The sequence below is a fragment of the Scleropages formosus genome, chromosome 16, assembly GCF_900964775.1.
Source record: "Scleropages formosus chromosome 16, fSclFor1.1, whole genome shotgun sequence".
In the NCBI taxonomy this organism is placed as follows: domain Eukaryota; kingdom Metazoa; phylum Chordata; class Actinopteri; order Osteoglossiformes; family Osteoglossidae; genus Scleropages; species Scleropages formosus.
In genome coordinates, this window is record NC_041821.1 from 5,990,208 (window position 1) to 6,014,606 (window position 24,399).

Genomic DNA, 24,399 nt, shown 5'->3' on the forward strand with positions numbered 1-24,399 from the left:
AACACGGAAAGATCATGCGAACTGCACACAGACTGAAGCAGATTCCATACTGTATTTAGCGATAAGGGAGCCCCGTACCTTGGGGACCAACCGCTACAGTTAGAGATACCTAGTTGCTTAGCAACAAAGGATGTAAACAGAAGTGATTATTATATAATTAATTACGCTTTGTTCTGGAAATTAGTTTAATTTGCTTGTTTTTAACATTGTTTTTAATCGCCAAAGACCATTACATATAATAAAAATACTAGTATTCACTATTCCATGAAATAATACTTTTTTACTTAACGTGGTGTAACTTTGGTTAAGTTTATGAAGGAATGTTTTTGTAACGAAAGCCACCTAAAACCTTCTTTCTGCCGAACCCACAGAGGGCCGGACCAGATGCGTGGCCTTTTTTTGGAACGTGTGCGTGTTTTTTTTTTTTTGTTTTTGTCTGAACTTTCCAGAAGAGAGTGTGTGTGTGTGTGTGTGTGTGTGTCTTTGCACGGTATCCAGACGCCATGTCCCCGCCGCCGCGCTCGCGCTGGAACAAGATGGCTGCGCGTGGAGCGGGAGCGAGAAAACACTGAAACACACAGACAAACGTCTAAAGTGGGAAAAATATTCTTTTTTTTTTATTAAAAAAAAAAAAAACAGTTTTTGCTGTTAGAGGCAGAAAGCCGCGCGAGCGCAGTTAAAACTCATGACTGCGGATGAGAAGATCCGGGATAAGTTGCTTCCTTTTTCCATCTGTTTTTCTTTAGGCTAACTGCACTAAAGTTACACAATTAGATCTAAAGTTACTCTAAAAAGTACCTTTACAAACTTAAGTTAGATGTTACCCGTAAAGATCCGCTGCTTAGTTTCAGCTGTTTTTTCTAGAGTCGGGTCTCGATCATCATAACGTCGTGTTGTTACTATAGTTTAGGACGGTTAAAAGTTTTTAAAAAAATATTTTGTATGTATACGAAAATATTTACAGCATTTCTACAAATCCTGGCGCCAGCGAATTAACACGTCATCATCCATATACTTATTGATCTGGGTATTGATTGGGTATGAGTTTGAGTCGCGGGCGCTCCCAGCAGTCGCAGCCTCACACGGGCGCTTCTCCGAACCCCCGCATGGACCCCAGCGAGGGCATAGAGATGGAGAGGATCCACCACCACCAGGACCTGGGGCTGGGGGCTTCCATGGGAGCCCCTCTGGGAACCCCCAGCCCCCCCTCCTCCAGCTCGAGGCAGGCCTGGAGTCGCGACAACCCAGGGTTCGAGCCCGAGGAGGAGATGCTAGAGGCGGACTGGCCTCCGGCGGGCTCGGCCAGAAGGTCCGTGTCCATTGCCTCCAGCAGCAGCAGCAGCACCAGCAGCGGCCTGGGCAGTTTGCACGGAGATGGGGGCAGCAGCCAGACCCAAAGGGGTCTCTACCCAACACCACCCGTGGATGTCCACCAGCACCCAGGCAGGCGTGACCACCGCAGCTGTGGGAAAAGGATCCTGGAGAAAATAAGAAGTAAGACATCACTTCAACCAAAGATAGTTAGTTTACTCAGGCAGTTCAGGACAAGTACCTTGGTTGGGGATATATCGGCGAGAGCAGGGACTCGGGCTTGAACCAACAACACTCTGGATTTGTTTCCATGTCCTTAACCACTTCGCCACCCTCTGGCTCAGAAAGTGACTTTATTCAGTATTCTGGGTGGCACAGCAACAATGCATTCTGGTCAATAGTGAATTATTATTATTACTATTATTATTATTAGGGGGCGCAGTTGGTTGGACCAGGTCCTGCTCTCCAATGGGTCTGGGGTTCGAGTCCCGCTTGGGGTGCCTTGCGACGGACTGGCGTCCCGTTCTGGGTGTGTGTGTGTGTGTGTGTGCGCGCGCCCCCCCGGCCTTACGCCCTGTGTTGCCGGGTTAGGCTCCGGCTCCCCGCGACCCCGAAAGGGACAAGCAGTTCAGAAAATGTGTGTGGGTATTATCATAATAATAATTTGTCGATTTGGTGATGCTTTTATCCAGTAATTTGCAGTACTGACTCGTACAGGTAGGTTTTAAACCGAATCGACAACAGCAGGTGGGACCTGAACTGGCCGCAGTGCATGTCCTTAACCAGGGCGCCACCTGCTGTCCACACTAACTAAGTGACTCCGAGCTGCACGTCGTCACCCAATGTTATATTGAAGAAACACGTATTGCCTTTGTTTCCAGTTCTGTGGGGAACACGTCTGATGGAGGACAGCGACAGCAGCAGGGAGAGGTACCTGAAGAACGTCCTCCGGGAGATGCTCACCTACATCGCCTTCCTCGTCACCTTGTGCTTCCGTAAGCGGCTCTTCGCGCTGCCGGACCGCCGTCCTGCTTGTGTTGTTTATTATACCCTGTACTTTGGTCTCATGGTCATCTTTTGATCCGAAATACCAGTTTCGCCACTAACTATGCAACAAAAATAAGTTAATAACCCATTTGACTTCACTGCCTCAGCGCTGAACGCTTCCCGCTGTATGTTCATCTGGAGATGTACTTTGCGGTTTGGACATGTTGGGTGGCGTGTTGGCAGAACCAGTCATTTATTTATAACGACTCAGTGGCTCCGAGTGACCACTTTTTTCCCCAGCTGAGGAGCCCGTGGGCTCATGGGCTTTTCCCTGGAGCCAGAAAGTGACCTTCTGGAACGTTCGGTGGGATGAGGCGCTTGAGGAGCTATTTAATAGTTCAATAAATATAGTGTCTCTTAATTTAGTTCGGCAAAAGCAGTGGGCAGCTTCTGGAAAAGTGATGGCGAAGAGGTTTCGCAGTATCGAAATGCGCAAATCTTTAGTATTATTATTTTTTTCGCCTGAATATTTCTGTACTAAGACTTGAAGGTGTGGTCAGCGTTTGCCTTCGTTCCGACTCCGTGATGCCAGACGTTTTAATAGGATTTTGAGAAATGATGCTGTTTGCGTGCTTTTTAAGCAATAATACTGGCGGCATAAAGTGACATTTTAGATAAAATAAAGTCACGACTGTCAGACCGAAACGCGAGCGACGACACGACGACACGTCGGACAACCGACAAGGGAAATGAATGTATAATAATTAAGGAAAAAGAAACGCGGATGTTTGGTATAAGTTTAAAAACTGGCTTATTGTTGATACAGTAGTCACTTGTCTAAAATATGTTTAACACAAGTTATTTAATAAAATTTGTTAGACATTTTTTCGCGTCAGTACGAACGCGCGCGCCGTTAGGAAGGTGACGTCACGTCATGTCGGATATTCGTAGTGACGAATAATCGAGACTTTATATTGCGGGTGCTGTAGTAGTGAGAAGTACTTAGATTAGTAGTTGCTGCCTTTGGACTTCGTTGAGTGCAGGTTTGAATTCCTGCTGCTGCTCTACTACCCTTGATCAAGGTAGGTACTGTGAATTGCTGCAGTAAAAATTACCCTGATGTATAAATGGGTAAATCCTTGTAAGAAGTTTCATGTCGCAAGTTGCTTAGCAGGAACAGTCAGCCGAATGAACGAATGAGCTGTCGTGGCTCTTAACAACTCCTTCCAATAGTTGCGGGTCATTTTGTGCCACAGAGGCCCAGTGTTGAGCTAAGAGGAGTCCATTTGTTCTCCCTGAAGGTCCCTGTATGTTGTGTTCATTTGTTTTGATTCAGAATTGAAAAACAAAATGCAAATTCGATGCCTTCATTCGTTTTTTGATTTAATATTGAAAGCAGAAAAATTGATTTTTTTTTTGTTTGTTTCTGAGCACACACAAAAAAGAAAAGGACTTGTTTATTAATTTTCTCTTTTCGTTTAGTCATACAAAGTGTAGAAATCAAAATCTCACAATACCGAATATGATGAATGGCGTAAAGTGCACAATATTTCCAATCTAACAAGTAGCCTAATCTAGAATGGGCAGTGGCACAGCGAGTAGCGCTGCTGTCTCACACCACCTGGGTGGTGTGAGAGGACATGGGTTCGATCCCCGCTCAGTCTGTGTAGTGTCTGCATGGGTTTCCTTTGGGTGCTCTGGTTTCCTCTCACAGTCCAAAGACATGCTGTTCAGCTTCCCCCATAGTGTGTGAGTAACAGAAAGAGTGTGTGTGTTCCACTGATGTATGGATGAGTGACCCAGTGTAAGTAGTGTATCTAGCGGTGTAAGTCACCTTGGTGAATAAGGTGTGTGGACTGGTAACACTACATAGAGTTCACTGGAAGTCGCTTTGGAGAAAAGTGTCTGCTAAATAAATAAATGTGAACTAGAACTTCAGGGTGCTTTTAACGTCACCTGCGCTTAATTAGTAATAAGATTCTTAAGTAGCACCTGAAAAATAAATCCTTCCGATTTTCTCGGTAGACATGTCTTCCTTCCTTACTATCACTCTCTTGCTGCTTTTGAAAAGCACCTAGTGATCCATACGAACTTTTTAATAACTCGGAGCAAAGCTATCATATTCGATGAAGCCCATGATGGTTTATGCGCGGTTTCAATTAGTTTACACCTGGGTTGATCAAGAATACCACAAATCAAAATAACTCGGTCAAAAAATAAGACGGCAAGAATCTATAAATGAGGTATATTTTTAAAATATTTCACATTTTGAGCAAAAAATGGTTTTTAAGCATACTTAATAATTTGTTTTTCATTTTTAAAACAAAAAAACGCATATGAAGGCATCGTAATTCGCATTTTTTTCCCCCAGTTTCGAATCAAAAAACTAATGAATGCAACATACACAGACCCTTGAACCCTCTCAGATTGTATCTTCTTGGTATTTGGTGCTGCTGATGTCCTGGTTACCTGCATGCAAAGCTCACCTGTGTGTGTCGCTCTCTGTGATTTCCTCAGTGCAGTACGGTATGGTGAGTTCCAGCATGTTCTACTATACTAAGGTGATGACACAGCTGTTCCTGGACTCGCCGCTGTCCAGCGACAACAGAGCCAGTTTCAGAAACCTCGCTACCATGGATGAGTTCTGGAAGGTATGGACTTTGTTTCTATACTTTGAATGGCATGTGCTTCCTTTTCAGAAAAGGCCTAGATACATTACAGTTATTCCTTTAGTTGTTGCTTTTATCCAAAGTGACTTGAGTGTTTAGCTGCGTAGTGTGATTTACCCATTTATACAGTATTGGAGCAGTTCAGCTGAAGTACAGCTGCTGGTGTAGTGGTCAGAGCTACTGCCTTTGGACTCCAAGGTCACAAGTTTGATTCCCACCTCTGGCTGCAGTACCTTTGAGCAATGTACTTATCTTAAAATTACTCCAGTAAAATTACCTAGCTGTATAAATGGGTTAAAAATTGTAAATACAATAACATTATACTAACAGTATACTTTGGAGAAAAGCTCAGCTAAATGAATCAGTGTAAATGTAAGTATCTTGCTCCGGTGCCTCTGAGTCTAGAGATCAAGGTTTCAACAGCTACACTCCCTGCTACCTTAGTATATGAATAGTGACATTATTGAAGTACTGAATAATATTGAAAGAGAGGGTGCGATTGCCTGGGGTTTTATAAACAGTATTAGCTGAAAAAGCCTCGACTTTGTAGTTCACAGAGGGTCCACTTCTGAACGGTCTCTACTGGGAGGTTTGGTACAACAACAAGACCATCGCAGAGAACCAGAGTTTCATTTACTATGAGAACCTGCTGCTGGGGGTCCCTCGCCTGCGCCAGGCAAGGGTCGGGAATAAGTCCTGCGTTGTCCACGAGGACCTGAGGAGCGAGGTGCAGGACTGCTTTGCTCCCTACTCCTCCGCCAACGAGGAAAGGTCGCCCTTCGGCCTCGGGAACGGCACGGCGTACGTGGACACAGCACCATTCTGAAAATGCACTGTGACTCCAAGGAGGTTTACACGTCTTCTCAATGTGCTGCTCATTTTATTTATTTATTTACTTAGCGCTTTTTAACATAACAGACAAATAGAGCTAATTCCTGTTATTTTGTTGCTTAGGCTCGTTTAGTGCTGTTAATTTACTGAAACATTCAAGTTACTCATTTAGTTGAGCCTTCTTTCTAAAGTGGTGTACAGACCTGAGATATGATTACTTACCTCTTACTATAACTGGGTGACTTTTTCTATATACGTTTACCCTGGTGAGATCATAAGCAGCTTTAGGTGATGTGATGGAATGTTTAGTAGGAAACACGAGTTTGGTGTTTATTGGTTAAGGGAACATCCTTTTTGACAGTTGGCTGTACACCGACGCCAGCCGGATGAATGGAAGCCACCACGCTGGCCTCGTGGCCACCTACGGTGGGGGAGGGTACTACGAGGACCTGTCCCGCACCAGAGAGGAGACGGCTACTCAGCTGCGCTCACTCAAGGACAACCTGTGGCTGGACCGGGGCACCCGTGCAGTCTTCATCGACTTCTCTGTCTACAACAGCAACATCAACCTCTTTTGTATTGTCAGGTAGCTATGGGCTTCTGGACCGTGGGAAATGGGATGGGAAATTTTTACTAATCCTAGCTTTGGGTGGTTGTGGTATGTTTTCAGGCTGCTGGTGGAGTTTCCTGCAACCGGGGGCGCTCTCACGTCGTGGCAGTTCCAGACAGTCCGACTGAACCACTACGCGTCCGGCTGGGACTTCTTCATTGGGGCCTGTGAAGTTGCTTTCTGCTTCTTCATCCTCTACTATGTGGTGGAGGAGGCCCTGGAGATCCGCATCCACAGACTCCATTACTTCAAGAGCTTGTGGAACTGCCTTGATGTGTTGATCGTCATGGTGTGTTCACAGGATGCGTGCATTAGGGGTTCACTCTCTCCTTCCTGTTTTTCTACGCTAACCCTAATTCAAATACCTGTAAAATACCATCTGTAATAATAACTGATGTTTTTTTTTGATGCCTTGCTGTCCTTCACAGTTGAGCATCCCTGCCATCATCATCAGCATCTATAGAAAGTCCACAGTGAACGACCAGCTGAAGAACCTTCTGGAACATCATGACACACACCCAAGCTTTGAGCAGCTTGCCAGGCTGCAGGTTGACTTCAACAACCTTGCAGCTGTAATTGTTTTCTTTTCTTGGATCAAGGTGAGGACTTTAAAATTACTGCTGGATTCATTGTCAACAGGAGAGTTGACCAAGGCAGCACTTAAAAACTATTTTTACTAGTACTACTACACTGGCTCACCATGTTAAAATGTTAGTTACACTTTTTCAATGACAACATTTCTCAGACTTTCAGAATTGTATTTTTTCTTTACTTATTGACGTTTCTATTCACTTTCTCACATTTCTGACTCTTGTGGAGCGAAAGCAACATGTTTCCATATTGAGCCACTAGTTGACAGTAAAGAGTCCAAATAGTGAGAATGAAGGACCGCCTTCATTTCAACTCCCTTGCACAGTGTTTACCGCTCATGTCTGGTGTTCGAGAGTCCATGATTGAGAAAACAATGATGATGATTGTTGGATGAATGTTTGAAGTTAAGAAATAAGGACGTAAGTATTACAGAAAATTCGTTATAGCTTAACTTTTTTTTATTATTATTTTTTTAAACAGAACTTTGGTGAACAAATTGAGGGGTGTTTATTACTACTAAGCCTTTTTTGATTGTGAATTAGTGCCAGAGTGACTTATGAACTGAGGCATGTATACAAAGATTCTTGAAGGGATTAACCCGTTTATACAGCTGCATGATTTTTACTGTATTAATTCAGGTTAAGTGCCTTGAGCAAGGGTATTATAGCACATTAGGAATTCAAAACCTGAACTGTAACCTCTATGCCACCTGCTGCCCAACTTTCCTTCAAGGTTAATACAATTTCAGATATCTGAACTTGCATTTTATAGAAATCCTTTATCTTTTGAAGTACCTTAGAGAAGTGATTCTTGGTCTATTTCCATCTGACTTCAACATGGTAAAAGAGTAGATCCTGGTGTTGCTCATTGTATGACAAGGTTTTGACTTTGTTATCCAAGCTCTTCAAGTTCATCAACATCAACAAAACGATGAGCCAGCTGTCCACCACCATGTCCCGCTGTGCCAAGGACATCATCGGCTTCGCCATCATGTTTTTTATCATCTTCATTGCGTACGCTCAGCTCGCGTACCTTGTGTTTGGCACGCAAGTCAACGAATTCAGCACCTTTGAGGCATGCATGTGAGTACGGCCACTTCTTGCGTGAAGCATGAACATCACATAAATATAACGTAATGTCAATGTTAAAATGTATTCCCCCATTTAGTTTCACACAGTTCTGCATCATTTTGGGAGACTTTGAATTTTCCAAAATCGAAGAGGCAAACAGGATTTTGGGGCCCATTTATTTCACAACCTTTGTTTTCTTCATCTACTTCATCTTACTGGTGAGTTAATTGTGTACATGGAGTCATCTGGAAACTCCTCTTTGAGGTGTTGGAATCTTACGTAAACTGAGTATTTCAATGTATTTTATTTATTAATATCAGTGGATGTAGCGAGTGTTCAACAAAATCAATAGACAATTTAAAGAGAACAGATGCCAGTTAAACCACCGTCTTTTCTCTGATTTCTACAGAACATGTTTCTGGCCATTATCAATGACACGTACTCTGAGGTGAAGGCCGATGTGGCTCAGCAGAAGTCTGAGATGGAGCTGACCGACCTCATCAGGAAGGTGCTGCTGCAAAAATTTGCTGATTGTTAACATGTTTTCTGCACGTTTTATTGCCATCGCATGGACTCTTATGTGCCAGTCTCTACAGGGCTACAACAAGGCCATGGTGAAACTGCGGCTGAAGAAGACCACGGTGGATGACATCTCGGACAGCCTTCGGCACGCCGGAGGGAGGCTGAACTTTGACGAGCTGCGTCAGGATCTCAAAGGGTACGGTGAGTGGCAAGGCCATGCCCACTGGCTATGTAGTACCAAACCACTGAGCGGCCTGACTGTGCTATCAGGAAGGGACACACTGATGCAGAGATCGAGGCGATCTTTGCCAAGTATGACCATGATGGCGACCAGGAACTGACTGAACACGAACATCAGCAGATGAGGGATGACCTGGAGAAGGAAAGAGTGAGTTCACGTATGCGCGCTCTCTCTCTCTCGCTCTCACACACACACGAGGTGATGGGTTCACTGCATATCTTTGCACTCACACCAGGAAGACCTGGAGGTGGAGCGCAGCTCTCTGCCCCGCCCAGTGAGTGGGCGGAGCTTCCCTCGAAGTCAGGATGACTCGGAGGAGGACGATGATGAGGACAGTGGCCACAGTTCTCGTCGCCGTGGCAGCTGTTCAGGTGGCGAGTCCTATGAAGAACTCCAAGTGTATGTTCTCATTTAAATCCTTAATCAGTGGCACAAATGTCACGTTACATTATTTAAATAGTAATCCTTACATGGTACAGTCAGTAAGTTTTAAGATTGGCCTCCGTGTGGTGCTACAGTGCTACATGCACCCATTCACCTATGGTTTGCAGCACAGTGGCGCTGCAAGACGGTCAGTCTGGGAACTTACTGGTTTGTATTACACGTGAAACTTTTAAAACAAAAAACATTGCAAAAACTCAGTACAGCTCAATTTAAGATCACCTTCAGGTGGAATTTTCCTCATTTCCCTCTGAATTTTGAAATTCAGAATTGTCTTTTTGCAATCTGCAAAGAAAGCCAAGGGCCACAGGTGTCTGTGTGTGTCTCAGTAGACAACCCGGTGCTGTGTATAACTGCCCCATGCCCCATTCCCTGTGCTCCGCTCCCCCACAGCCTGGTGCGCCGAGTTGACCGTATGGAGCACTCCATTGGGAGCATTGTGTCCAAGATGGACGCTGTCATCGTCAAGCTGGAGGCTATGGAGAGAGCCAAGCTGAAGAGGCGGGATGTGCTTGGCCGACTGCTGGATGGGGTGTTGGAGGTGGGCGTGCATGGCATAGGGGGCACTGGGCCTATGTTACGTTCATTTAGCAGATCTCTTCAAGAGCAATGTAGATATTTATGAACAAACAGATAAAGAGCTTTAAATATTGACACATGATTGTAGAGCTGTCAGCTTGTCCAATACCACTGTTTTTGCCGAAGCACATTACACCAGTAGCTGCGATATACAATTGAATCAGGTAGGAAATATAAAGATGATTGTGACAAATGGTGCAAATCTTATGGATGGAGCAGTTAGAGCTGGAGAGAAGTGGGTCTGAAAGAGATGTTGAATTGGATTCGGAGCCAAAACCGAGAACTTGTACACTTTCAATTTTAGGATTCTTATGAGAGGAGAGCCTGATACCCAATGAGGTCTTTCTGAAGCAAATGACCTTTTGCTCTTCCCCACCCCCACCTTTGGGCTAATCCACCCCTTTATCTGTTCCTCACTCCTTTTCATCTCCCACCTCCTATTTCTGTTTTGCCCCTTTTCCACTGTCCCTTCAGGACGAGCGGACAGGGAGGGACAGTGAGGTGCACCGAGAGCTCATGGAGCGACTGGTCCGTGAGGAGCTTGAGCGCTGGGAGTCAGACGATGCTGTCTCGCAGGTTGGCCACCAGCTGGGTGCTCAGCTGGCCACCGGGGGGCACCCTCGGCCCCGCAGCTCCCGGCCTTCTTCCTCCCAGTCCACCGAGGGTCTGGACTCGGGAAGCAATGGAGGAAACCACCTTTGAGACCAACCGTCCTGCTACTGACATGGTGATTACAGCCCCACTGTCTTACCTGCAGAAATCAGGTTGAGACCAGGAGAAGATAATTTGTTCACAACCATTGAACTTGAGGGCTGGGGGGGGACTGGAATGATCAGATTGCTGTGGATTATAGGACCAATCTAAAGAACAACACAATCCTGAGGTAAAAGAACAGTACAGTATGTATTTTAGCATAATTCATTGCTTTGGTATTACCATGCAGCCTTTAATAGGTGGCCATTTATTTTGTACTTTGGGGCAGTGTATGTTATCGAAAGTAAATGTCAGTGATAACACTTATGATCATATTTTATTTAAACAGCTAATGTTCCATTGCACTGGAGTGTAAGCAGAGCAGTAGAGCTATGCTGTTGACCCACAAGGCTAGTATTTCCCAGGGTCCATTGCACTACTGTGCCAATATGAAAGCTACACATTGCTAAACTTCTTATAAAAAAATTAATATGCATAGAGCTCTTATGCCATGTTGTAAAGCACAGTTTTTTTTTTAAAGCTCTTTTAAATGACATGTGTATATACCTTATGTGTTAATGCTACTTTGTAGAACCTAAGTTTCTCAGTGTTGAAGGATTTGACACTATATATGACCAGCTTGTTGTACCTGATCAATTCCGGAGGTGTATTATCACTGGTACGTTTCAGAAAAACACCTCTACGACTGATATTTCCTCTTTGTCTTTTCTAAGACGTCAGCCAAGTTGCTCTTTTGCTGCTTCATTGTAGCACAGCCACCATATGTACTCTAGCTTACTCTAATGATTCATGCATGAGACACTTAATTCAACAAACTTCAATTTGGAGTGCATATAGTTTCATGGGAACCCCATGTATATTGGACTCTTACTGTATTGCACAGTATTTTGTAGCTATGTATTTTTTACCTTTCTTATAGAACTATTAAAGTTCAAAATGAAGTACACTGAGTGAATGACCTTTGTCTGGAGAAGTTACAAAATGTATTTCCCACCATCTTACAAATTAAATTTTAAGACATGCTAAATATTAAAACATCTAGAATGTTTGGGAAAGATTTTAAAAACAAATTACACCATCAAGGGCCAAATAGTGAATAGGAGCAGTCTGAGGGGTGAAATAGTTTGTAATAACTTGAGCTATACATTTTACATTCACATTCATTAAGCAGATGCTTTTCTCCAGAAAGTTCCTATGAACACTAGTGTTATCAGCCCACACATCTTATTCACCAAGGTTTTATACCAATCTAATTTTCCACAAGAAATAAAGCAGCAAATCATTTATTGTAACAATTTCATCAATTGTAAACCAAGTTACAACAAAATATGAAGCCTTTGCTAGTAAATATCTTGAAGTGATACTACAAAATCATAAGTTAAATAAACCAATTAAAGAGCAAGAAACTAGTTTAGTAGCTTATTTTACATTAACAGAGTTGCATGCAAACTGGACTATTTCCAAGCAGGTCTTTCTGAGCACTGGAAGGAATGGGTGCAAACGACCATCTACTACGGTATTGTTCGCACAATACCATCGATCCACCCAGTATGGACGAGGTGGAAGTAGTCCTTTCCCGCTTACGTGAACTTCTTTATGAAGCGCAGTTTCAGATAAGCAATGATGAGGAAAATGACACCCATCACCGCCAGCGCAACGTGATTCTGCCACAGTGCCCAGGTACTGTATTCAATGCCTTGGTAGGTCAGGAACTGTTCACCTGTGCAACTGCAGAACAACACGTGAGATTCCATCTGTTACATCAAAGGTCCACTGAAACCAAAGAAGTCCACAGAAACAGGTTTCAAGACTACACAACACAGGACACCACTTATGATCTAGCAATTTAAATTGGTTCACATAATCCCATGTAGACATGAAAAATCTACCAGCAGGTGTCAACAAAATCAAATTTAAATAATGGTGTTGAGACACTACAATTGTCTAGCAGATGCTGCTGTTAACAGAGTTGCCCCTTCGATTTTGCAGTAATGTGTCCTCTGCTCTCTAGGAAAACCATCACTCGGCTCTGAACGTTGCTTACAACAGGGTAGAGGGCATCACGGTGCAGTTGGACATCTGAGACACACTGGTCAGGTTCCCGCAGAAATACAGGCCAGTAAACTCATTGATCTCCAGAGCCTGAGGGGTTTTTTAAAAAAATAAAAAAAAAAAAGGCATATCAAGGTCTAGGTTTTATACTGACAGACACGTTATCAAACGCACACTTGACGTGATGTCTTGAAATGGTCGACGTATTTACCGCCAAACCGTAGCGAGGGATACTGAAGTACTTCAGCCAAGCCAACCAGTTCATCACACTGGGCAGATTCACCAGAAGACCTGAGAAAATCTGCAAACCAGGCAGTTCACAACTTAGATGGGCATTTAACCAGGATGTTACTGGATTATATTAAACTTTGATTGGTAAATATTGGGAATCAGAGTTTCATCCAGACAAAAGAATCTCACCATCATGAATACAAACGTGATGGTCATGAAGAGATTGGCTAGGGCCACTACAGTCTGGTCTGCGGAGATGGCCATTGTCATAGCTGTCGCTGTGTAGGACACCATCATCACCGTGAATGTGAAGATGAAGAACGCAGCTGCTGTTTTCTTCAGGCCTACAGAGAGACAACGACATTTGTAGCACTCTGACTTCAGGACAATAACGCTTATTATTAAATGAAGCTTGAATGTCCAGATGCTTTTCTCACTGGTACTGTTCAGTCGTCCAACAAGTTTTACTTGCCGATCATGAAGTAAACGATGCAGCAGAAGATTAAAGCTGGAACCGTGCGCATGGTTAGTATGTCTGACGTTATCTTGGACAGGAAGTACACCGAAATCCGATAATATCCGCTGATGTATTCATGCCTGGGGGGAGGGGAGCACAACATTTAATCACATTTACGACAATCTGTCGAATTCGTACCACCCAGATAGCACCCGATGGGTACAATTCCCAGAGTACTGCCGATGGAAACTCACACAAAGAGCTTCCTCTCCGTGATGAAGAGCTCGGCAGCCGACACGGTGCTGAAGCACTGGTTTGTTGTGATAAAGAAGAGTGCCCCCATTCTGCAAGATCAGTGTCATATATTAAAGACAAGAAATCTGAAAAACCTAAGCGACCTCCTAACCTTGTCGATTCATCACCTCTGAACACCGTCCCTGAATTATCTGGACTGAAATGAGATGGGTGGTTATTGAAAACAGATCCTTTACATTGTTTCAAACTTTCCCTCAAAAATTCGGTGCCAACTGAAGCATTTAAAACCTGTAGGAAAGGCCCATAGTTATTCTTCTGTAAACATTTTGTTACATTAAATAAGAACAGTAACTAAGGAGCAGATGTATTTGCAGGAATAAACACTAAATAATCTTTCCCCTTTTTTAATCAACTATTTGCCCAGTGCAGGGGCACAGTGATCCAGAGCCAACTCCAGAAGCACAGGGTGTGAGGCAGTGTACACCTAGGATGGTATTTCAGTCCATCACACACTCATTAACACACTCTATGGGTAATTTAAACCAGCAGTCCACCTAAAACACATATTTTTGGACTGTGGTAGGAAACCAGAGCACCTGAAGAAAATAATGTACGTTAACAATGTTAGGGTACGATGATTCATATGATTGCCAGTCAAAACACTTGTAGGAAGTCTTGGTCTTGGGGTGTGGGTGTCACTACAAATCCAGCAGGTGAAGGAGCGCACCTAAAAACCAGTTAACTGAGAAGGAACATCTGTAATAATTATGAGACATCAGCTGTCCAAAATGTTGTAAGAGACTTTGGGTCTTCGAAGGCCGCAGCTGCACGTTCTGACCAAACAAATCTGGAGAACGTAATGAATACAATACACACCTGTTCTGGATCCCACTCTGGTCATCCTTAACTTTGAAGAATATCGCTCCAACTACAAGAGCCAGGAAAGTGCTGACGGCAACCTGAGGAGAGGATTGAGCGAGTCAAGAATAATCACGATGACGTATCAATAGCAAAACTACTTCAAGCTATTTTTTAGGTGTTCAACCACACGTTTATTGATTTAACAACTTAAGGTGGATAGAAAAACAGATCACCGCTCCCTGCTATCAACCGCTTGGGCTGCGCACGGTCATGCGGGAAGCTGCAACCTGGGACGTTCAGTTAGACCTCCATCACATCCAACTGCTTTGCCTCCTTTGGGATTTTGTTCACCCCAGTCCTCTCGCCAAGAACGACGCTTGTTTTAATCTTATGATCTGGCCCAGCTGCTGTTCCCAGGGTGAAAGGCTAAGCTAATAAGGTTGAGCCCTTTTCACCTAATTGCTGACAGCTCTTCATGCGAAGTGCACCGAGAGTCGTGACACCATCATGTGATGGGCTTCGCTACAGCTAAGAGCTTTAGAGTCGCCGAGACTGAGAAAGACATGATATCACTTCAAATCCCGACGGGGGGAGGCGACTCCGAGGTCACAACAGCCACCAAAGCTCCTTAATGAAGGCCGGGACTGTTAAGCTTTATTTGGGGGCGATCAGCAGTTAATAATTCTTAAAGTGAGTACGTTTGATGACATTGTGTCACAAAGAGTCTCTAATGAGCGCGTGAAGTTCTCCAGCGCAAAGTGCACTGCAGCGTTAGGGACCTCTGCAATTAAAATACAGATTACCCATAAGTCATTTACTTGGGTAAGTCAAGTCATAAGGTCATTAGGGATGGAATCCAGAAAGCATTTCCTCTTTTATGCCATATTTGAGCAGTTAGTGAAATCGTTCCAGTTTTCAGCAAAAGGTTTCAAAGCATTTTGGACCCACTCAGTAGTCCAGTCGCTGGCACCCAAATGCTCAGTAACTATACTATAGATGAGCTGGCAATATGGCGAAGGCTGTACTACACTCAAAAAAATAGCAGCTGGTTAATCTCTCTGGGCCAAAGTAATTTATCATTTGTATTAATATGGCTGAAATTGGACATATTTAATGTCAACAAGCAGTTCTTCTGGAATGATCTACAAATCTTGTAGTCAGAAGGTCAACCAACCAAGAAACAGAACAATAGTGAGCATGAAGAAGACTACCTGAGCTATGGAGGTCTGGGGATTCAGCATGAGGTTCCGGAATGTTCTCTTCAGCACCCAGTGGAGCTGGAGGAAGAAGGAGCTGTTGTAGGTGATAGTGCGTGACTTGGGCTTTTTGGTATAATCTCTGCCCTGCATTATGTTCTCAAGCACTGTCTTGGTCTCCTGGTACTGGGTGCACTTTCTGTATTCCTCGACCAGGCGCTCTTCGATGGACTTCCGAGACCTGCTCTGCTCCTCAAAGTCCGGCTCTGGGGAAATTAAACCAACCCAAGCAGCAAGCCGTCAAAAAGGCATTCTGATGTGAAAAAAAAAAAAAAAGTGCCGCGTTTGTGGCGCCTTGACCTTGAAATCTGACAACCCATACATGTTGCCTGTGGTCTACCCATAACTGCTAAACTCTTGTTTTCCCTTTGAGAACCCCAAGATTTCAGAAAACCGGTAATGCACATTTATGTGGAAGACTGTATTGATCTCCCCAACATAATGGTCTTTGTCAAAAGTTATCCAAAACAAGCATGTAACACAAAGTATCTAAAGAATACTGTATTTAAAATAAATAAAATTAAAAAAAGGGGGGGGGAAGAGCAAAGGCATGCGGGTGAACTATAGAAGTACCTTCTGAGTTTTGTATCTTGGCCAAAGAGAATGCTGTGGAATCACCATTGATGACGTCCAAAAAGAAGTCTGCTGGGTTGTTGTGGGCTTCGCATGCATACCCTGAGGTTTGACATTCAAGAAAAATCAGCTTTCCTTAAGTATTTTGCCAAAATGATGGGTAATCAGGAACCAGAGGGGCATTTATGACCTACAGAGTGGTTCAGTACAAACCAGCCCTCAAGCTAATCTTACCGATATTGGCAAAGTAGTCCAGAGCGCTCTGAGCTGGGCCATGATAGACCTGCTTGCCGCTCACCAGCAGAGTCAGAGTGTCAAACAGCCGGTAGATTGAGTACCGTGGTTGATGAATGGACAAGATAATTGTGCGTCCTTGACTGGCCATTCTGATGGGGAAAGAAGACCCTAGATTGACTCTACAGTCTTGAGGGCATCCAAGTGTTTTATTTGCACGTGGGCATCCAGCAGCATCTCTCTCAAAGGTACCACCCAGGTCTGAAGAATCTACAGGCACGAAATTGCTTGAACTAATCAAACAGATGAGCTATATGTTGGATGAATGGAAACATTCAAGTCACGTCGAAAAGAACTGAGACAGTCATCAATGAGGAATATTATTGGTCGACACGTGTCAACAGTTTTATGTTGTCCATGTGTAACAGAGTTAATTAGTTAAATAGGCAAGTCAATGAAGATTTGTCAGATTGGTCGACTGGGTGATCCGATGGGAACAGCACCTTTTCAGGAGCAGCAGAACAGAATGGGCAGTGCTAGCATCCAGGCCTGTGGTTGGCTCATCAAGGAACAGCACAGAAGGTTCCATGATGAGCTCCATCCCGATCGCAGTCCTCTTCCTTTCACCCCCCGAGATACCCCGAATCATCTGGGTTCCCACCTGCACAGAAGAACAGCCGAAATCAGACGACTCTCTCAGATGAGATCCGTCTTTGAGATCAACACCCGGCATGCTGGTTACCTTGGAGTCGGCCACTTTGGTGAGGCCCAACTCCTTGATGAAATTGCTCACACGGGCATCCTTCTCCTTCTGGCTCACGGAGCTAGGGAGACGCAGGGCGGCAGAAAAGCGGAGGTTCTCCCTAACGGTCAGTGTGCCCATTACCACGTCATCCTGGGGGAGAACAGCAGAGCACACAGTCAGCAACCCCACCTTGGGCTGTTGGAGATGGGGAGGTAAGAGAATGAGAAACCAACCATCTTTAACACGGTAAAGGAGATTACTGGATTCCTGTCTGAGCAGACAGGGGGAAAGTCTTCAGGAATGGAGGGCGGTTTGTAAAATTTTTATTGATTGTTTAAATTTAGGATGCAGACGAGAAATCAAATGGAATTGTAAAATAGGCAAAAACGTATACAGAGGAAAAATATGCCAAGAATGTCACTTTCATTCGAGGGAAAAGTAGGCAACTTTTCTGCTTCTCAAGAGCGGTGGCAAGACTTGAATACTTTGCCAGTGGTCCCTTTAATTACTGAAAGTGGTCCAACAGGCTGGTGCCAGCGGAGGTGCATGGCGCTGCAGGCTCTTCGCCAGCCTCATCTTCCTGATTATGTGAAAATGGAAACACCTTCCTGCCTGCACCACAGCTTCACCTCATGTAACCTGCTCAAGTGGAAGCGCTCCATTCACAGGTGCAAAACCATAAAAATTCCAGAACGCAGTACTACTTGTCCTCCCGCCCGGGTGTATCCACCCCTTTGATTGTGCCCAGCGATTACAAGATAGGCTCTGGACCACCATGACCTTGCTCAGGACAAGTGGTTATCGAAATTGGAAAATATTTACTTTGTGTGCGTGTCATACCACAAAATAAAAAAAAAAAAACTTTAAACTGGAATCCTGGCCCAAGGGGAGCATTCACACCTGGACAACGTAACCAGAGAGGCACTTAAAGTTGGGCGGCTGCGGGGCGCCATTGATGAGCACCTCCCCCGACAACCCGGACGGGTCCTTCCTGGCTGCCAGCACATCCAGGAACCTGGAGACGCCGATGGGACGAGAAGCAGCGGATGGGGAACCAGGAAAGCCAAGAAGCCAGATTAGTGGGGACTGTGTGCGGTCCCTTTGCACTTTGTCAAGAGTCACATGTAAAATATTTCTACTGTAAGTTTTACTCAGGCCCTCCCCCCATCTCCACCCCATACTTACGAAGATTTTCCGCCTCCTGTCGGTCCCAGTATTGCATTTAACCCCGGTGCCATGATCCCACTGTGAAGTCAGACAAAAACGGTATTGCACACATATCAAGGGCAACAAAGACTTGACGCAATTCGTCGTAGCATATATTGTTCTCACATTTTCAAATTAATTTTCACTTTTTCCTCATTTGTAGCTGCACTTATAGCAGGCAGCACATTGGTCAAAGCTGCTACGGTGCACTGAAAGGACCCAGGTTCGAATCCCAACTCCTGCTGTAATGCCTTTGTTGAAAGCACAAACCACATTAATGATACGGTAAAAATTACCCTGCTATATAGATCATTAAGAAATTCATCATGCATCAGTTCAATGAATACAATAAATTACTTTTATTTTTATTCAGAGAGAAGTGCAGAAGGTGGAAGGGTCAACAGCCAGCACAGCTCTTCAATTCGGTCCCATTTGGATGAGTTTGAGGAGCGGAGGAACAACGAAGACCTGCGATAACTACTTATTGACGTTACATAAATCCATTACCCAACTGAGGTGTGGTGAAGAGGTTACCAAAAAGACAGGTTACTGTTCAGCTTTGTGTCACGGATGGGGTTCAGTCATGTGAGACATGCAATTATGGAAAGGAGCCAGGAATGAAAGAATGAAGGAGGATAAGCACGTAAGTTGTATGTATGTAACCAAAATATTACGGAGACGCCGAACAGGTCGAGCAAGTAAAACCTCACGTGTGAGCAAAGTGAGAAATAAACCCCTGGCACGGCTCCAGTCCACCAGCTCCTAGGGCCACTGAATTTTGTATATTGTCGCGATTGAATTTTAGTGTGAGAACTTTGCAGCTGCAATTCAATAATCTTTACAATGATCAAACCCATGATTATGATTTTTTTTTTTTTTAAAAAGGGATCAGCACATATCACGTGACAATTTAATTCGCTTCCCTGGCAGTCTGGTTTATGACAAAGATTATAACCATGGATCCATGGTGAAAATCATAATGCTGAAGGAAAAAAACCTAATATGTTGTTTGAAATGCATTGATCTCTGGGAAGTGTCACCTGGATTTAGTGCCAACAGCGGAAACACGGCGGCCTTCCATCTGCTGCTGCGGTAATGGTGGTGTACAGTTACACGGCCCCGTGACTTGTATTCACTTGAAATAACTGACACTTATGTATTGTTTGGTTTTCAAATAGAAAAAGAGTAACACCAGTGGTATTCAGTCCCTTCTTGGATCAAAGCAAAACATCTGGATTTTATTCGGGAATCTATAGAAGTCCATTTCCACCATATAAGAGGCATTCGGACAAAAATGACCTGTTCGACACCCCGACCCTTATTTTCCAACATTTAGCCCTCATTTTCTTTACCATTTTCCAGGGTCAGTCAAAAAGGACCCTTAATAATATGCATTCATTTGAACAGAGATTATTGCAAATACTTTTTGACTTTCCCTCATAGATGTACATTATGTGCCTGGAAAGACTAGATGCTTTTGACACCTTTCTCAACGACACCCTTAGAAAATCCATTGTTTGGACCGTTAGGCAAGAACATCTTCATACACGTCAACTTACGATGGTAAAATTACACCACAAGTTAAAAAATATATAATGAAATAAAATGTACAAAAGAACGATACTGAGCTCAGGATCCCACACCTCCTGAAAATTATTGCAGCATTTTAACAGAAGAAAGATCAATGAATATTAACAGAGGCTGGTAAGTGACTGGACTTTTTTTTTGTTAATGAACCATTAACAAAGGGGGAAACTTTTTTGTTATCTTCAGATCTTCAGATTTTGCTTCAGTATGGTCCACATGGCACAATATGGTACTTATTTTTAGGCTGTGTTTGACTATTTTTATATACGATTTATGGATAAAACCTGACCTACTTTGTACCCTTTATTTTGAATTTAAATTAACTGGTGTTGAAAGAGACCGGGGCAATCGAGTAATGTAAAATTTTCTCTCTCTGATCATTGTTCAAATGTAATTGTAGTAAAGGAAAGAATCAAATTTAACACCCAAATGAAGGAGCAGCAATGGGCAGCTTTTCCACGGAATTAATATATTAAACAGCACAGACCACATTTAAGATGTATACAAAATCTAACAAAATTTTAATTTAAATAATTGTAGAAAATGATACTGAAATTAGAACAAGTTACAAGAGGAGAGAACAGGACTGAAGTCAATGAAAATACCACACTTTTGGAAATACTATAGTTAATTTACAACATATTTCCTGTCTGGAATTCAGGAAGGTTCTGCTAATTTTGCATCAAAGCTACACCACTGAAACCCACTGATCTTATGAAAGACTGGTCCACCAAGAAGGACGGTTGCTTACTTGAGATCCACCAGGACGTCTTTGGTGACGGTCTGCCTTTTGCACGCGGGTCCTGCCTTCACCGTCACCTTATAGTGGATGTTGTGGAAGCTCACGGTGGCTCCACGCGAGAACCCCGCCGTGGTGGTGATCACCCTTGGCGCGTGTATGCCGTTGGCGGTGGGGTCCTCCACCATGGGCATGTCGATGGAATTCATGGTCTCACTCCCGAGTCCCGGTTTAGGGTCCCCCCCTAGAAAGGACAGACCACTGACTGGTCAAAGAGGTGCCTGCGCCCTTCCTTTACATCATCACGTGTGTGTGGACACCACTGCATAATCACTTCTTTCAATCAATAATCATAAACTACACAAAACACAGCATTCATATAATTTAAATGATCAGTCCAATGAGGCGACACTACAGCCAGGGGAGGAAAAAAAAAAAAAAAAGACACCTCACATGTGCATTTGATTTTATTCAAGCTCCGAGGTCACATATGATACACACTGACCAAAACAATATTTGTTGCTAGATGAAGACATTTCTAATTGCATTAGTAAAAGGCACCAGAACCCATTATACTCTCATTTTATAGTGGTATAGAAAACTTATTTTAGTATCTTAGAGCCATATTTCCATAATGAATGAAGACAGCAAATTTTTTTTTTTTTTTTTAAATTATGTTTCTTGTCAATATGAGGCTTTTGTATGAAGGGTGTGAATATGAACATTTAACACTTAATAGCCCTGTGAGCAAAAATCACATATAACACTGTTAAACAACAGTTTAAAATACTGATATAAGAGACACTGGAAATAAATACTACCCTACAAACAGGGTAAACCAAGCCTGAAAGTATCCGCATTACCCATTTGCTGCAGCCGTGGTGCGTTTAAAAGGGCGAGTCCGACCGCCTTAATTGGTCACGTGACCCAATTAAACATGCTAATTAAGGAGCTGACTGACACGTGCGCGGCACAGTGCTGTGGAGCTCTTTTGTCTGCGGGTTGGCTCAACCCCCCCCCCATTGGGCATTTATGTTTCCAGCTATATTTTTAAACAGAATTTGTTATTTGTAAACACATGAAACAGACAGTCACTCGCGATGTTTAAATGATTTTTAAGGATAATGTAGATGTTTGCAGTTTAATTTTTTTGGAACTGGTCAGACGCAGAAGTTGATGGAAAATAAGTTTTTATGGAATATTTGTCGGCCCAAGACGAGTTGGACAGAGGCACGAGCTATAATATATATTAATAATAATAATAATAATAATAATAATAATAATAATTTTTCTACAAAAAAAATCCTCTTATTAAAATGATTAATTCCGTAATAGTAATAGTGAACATTTAACAATAACATCTCCAGTAAATAATGAGGGAGATGAATGAATTATTACCAGTCTATGATCTAGGTTTTCGGGACGAATGTTATCAAGTACGTAGAAAATGTACTTAAAAATGACAGAAAAAGTTACCATTCCGACTACACAGCAGTTATGTGAACAAACGAGGTTTCTAAGTGAAATTAAACGGAAAAGGTAACAAAGTCATTGCGCTCCGCCGCCGCTCACATATAACGATTCTGTTACGTTTTCTTTTCGCAGCGCAAACTTTTTAAGAAGAAGCGGTCGAGTAGCAGTGACCCACGTGCCGAGCTGGCGATGTGCGTCCCCGAGGATGTCGCGATGTCCCCGAGGCTCGTGCAGCGGCGCGCGGACCGTCGCTCCCCCGTTGAGCCGCAGCCTGTGTGGGCGGGCGGACGCGCGCGCGCCACCGGCGCCCTCTTTTATCTGCGGCGCTTTGGCGGAGATGCGCTGCGGCCTCCGGCTGGAATTCCGTCCAGAAGCGTCACGTGACCCGACGCTCACTGAGTGGAAGCGCTGCGACTGATTCGGAGCCCTGCACTCGAAGTCATCTTATATAAAATAAAAAAAAAACACAAAGGAACAAATACAAGATACGTGAAAGAATCTGAGAGCTGCACCTCGATACTTAAAAATGTAACTGAACACAGCTTCATGCTCTTTGCAGTATATTAACGTTTTTAAATCCTTACAGAGGAAGAACTTTTTTTTTTTTTTTTTTTTTATCGCATGCACTGATGCAGGCAGTCCTGTTGGTGCTCTGTTAAAACATGCAGCATACAAAATGAAAATAAAAGTGTTTCATGCAATCTACTGGAACACGTTGTCTGTACATTTTACTATGTACTGCTGTGGTTACCACAGGAATTAGGGGCTCGAAAGGGGAGCAGAAGAGTTATGAGGATCAGAGTTTATGAAACATGATATGGTGGAGTGAAGATCCAGTGGGACCCCATTATGATGGGCAGCCATCTGGGGTGAAGGATTTTGCCAAAACTAACACTTACTTTTTAAAAGCTTTATTCAACTGCCCTCTGACAGGTTTCTTATTTTCCCAATCTGACATTTTTTTTCCCCTCATTACATTTATCAGACACTTTTCTCCAAAGCAACTTCCAGTGAACTCTATGTAGTGTTATGAGCACACACACCTTATTCACCGCGGTGACTTACACTGCTTGATACACTACTTACAATGGGTCACTCATCCATACATCGGTGGAACACACACACTCTCTCTGTCACTCGCACACTATGGATGAACCTGAACAGGATGTCTTTGGACTGTGGGAGGAAACCAGAGCACCTGGCAGAAACCCACACGGACACGGGGAGAACGTGCAAACTCCACACAGACTGAGCGGGGATCGAACCCACGTCCTCTCGCACCACTCATGGGCTGTGAGAGGGCAGCGCTATTCATTGTGCCGCCCATTACGCATTCAATATGTAATATTAATCACACACAACCTGACAGCTGGCTGGGAAAAGGTCGGCCCAAAATGAAATGGGATTTTATATAAAACAAGGCTGTTGCTCGTCATGGGAGCCAGCAGAAGGTCTCAGGAGTGTCACTTCCATCTTTCCTTGGCGCAGTGACAGGAGCCTGTGTGACAGTCAACGACACCTGTTTGACAGCATCTCCAGCTGTGCTCTCATGACATCTCACAGGCTACCAAAACTTGCCATGGCAAGATCTTTTTTTTTTTTTTTTCCCACGAAAACATGCAACCATAGTCTTGACCACAATCATGTCGAAGAGGATTTGCTGTTTAAACAAAAGGCGCAGGTCTAGGTCCCGACAGGTGACTTTTTTGATCCACCCTGATGTCCGTGACAAGGAGCTGAGGATCAGGCCCCAGGGCGCTTTGCTGTCCTCTCACGCGAAACTCCTGATTCCTCAGATACCTGCAGGGGGAGGAACCTCTGTTACGTGTTTAAACTCTCAGGCGCGTGTTTCTCTGCACGGGTTGTTTTTTCTCAGTGACTTTGCTCACGTGTAACAACAACGCAGCCTGTTATGTCAACAGGAGCTGTGCAGATAAGAAATACGCGGGTTTCTTATGGTCAGATGTTTCAGATAGCGGCGATTCTTTTCCTACATTCGTTAACTCTTTGGGTTAAACTACAGAGATCTGCAATCAATTCTTTAAAAAAGCATTCTGGAAAACACTTCAGTTTAAAAACTGGAGTTATTTTTTTAAACCCAGGATCCATAACTGTAACCCGTGTGTGTGGCCATGGAATGAGGATGTGAGCGTCCCAGGAATGG

The 24,399-nt window shown here is 43.7% G+C and overlaps 2 protein-coding genes across 2 annotated transcripts; one reads left to right on the forward strand and one right to left on the reverse strand.

Moving 5' to 3' along the window:
* The first annotated feature begins 480 nt into the window (after positions 1 to 480).
* On the forward strand, positions 481 to 10,708 carry pkd2 (polycystic kidney disease 2). The gene is made up of 15 exons (XM_018735957.2): positions 481 to 1,494; positions 2,193 to 2,306; positions 4,816 to 4,949; positions 5,518 to 5,768; positions 6,160 to 6,384; positions 6,469 to 6,697; positions 6,837 to 7,007; positions 7,900 to 8,081; positions 8,167 to 8,287; positions 8,479 to 8,577; positions 8,666 to 8,787; positions 8,862 to 8,979; positions 9,068 to 9,231; positions 9,667 to 9,814; positions 10,327 to 10,708. Exons 1-15 carry the CDS (start codon positions 1,041 to 1,043, stop codon positions 10,552 to 10,554), a joined length of 2,760 nt encoding a protein of 919 aa, XP_018591473.1. The 5' UTR covers positions 481 to 1,040; the 3' UTR covers positions 10,555 to 10,708.
* Positions 10,709 to 11,848: 1,140 nt separating this feature from the next.
* abcg2d (ATP binding cassette subfamily G member 2 (JR blood group)) lies at positions 11,849 to 22,548 on the reverse strand. Its single transcript, XM_018735958.2, has 16 exons — positions 22,411 to 22,548; positions 20,775 to 21,006; positions 18,416 to 18,475; positions 18,131 to 18,245; positions 17,228 to 17,380; positions 16,989 to 17,146; positions 16,486 to 16,637; positions 16,252 to 16,353; positions 15,634 to 15,884; positions 14,438 to 14,520; positions 13,561 to 13,650; positions 13,322 to 13,446; positions 13,039 to 13,193; positions 12,830 to 12,919; positions 12,611 to 12,708; positions 11,849 to 12,294 (listed from the first exon to the last, which is right to left on the reverse strand). The coding sequence occupies exons 2-16, from the start codon at positions 20,969 to 20,971 to the stop codon at positions 12,147 to 12,149; spliced, it is 1,977 nt and encodes a 658-aa protein (XP_018591474.1). The 5' UTR covers positions 20,972 to 21,006; positions 22,411 to 22,548; the 3' UTR covers positions 11,849 to 12,146.
* Between the last annotated feature and the right edge of the window lie 1,851 nt (positions 22,549 to 24,399).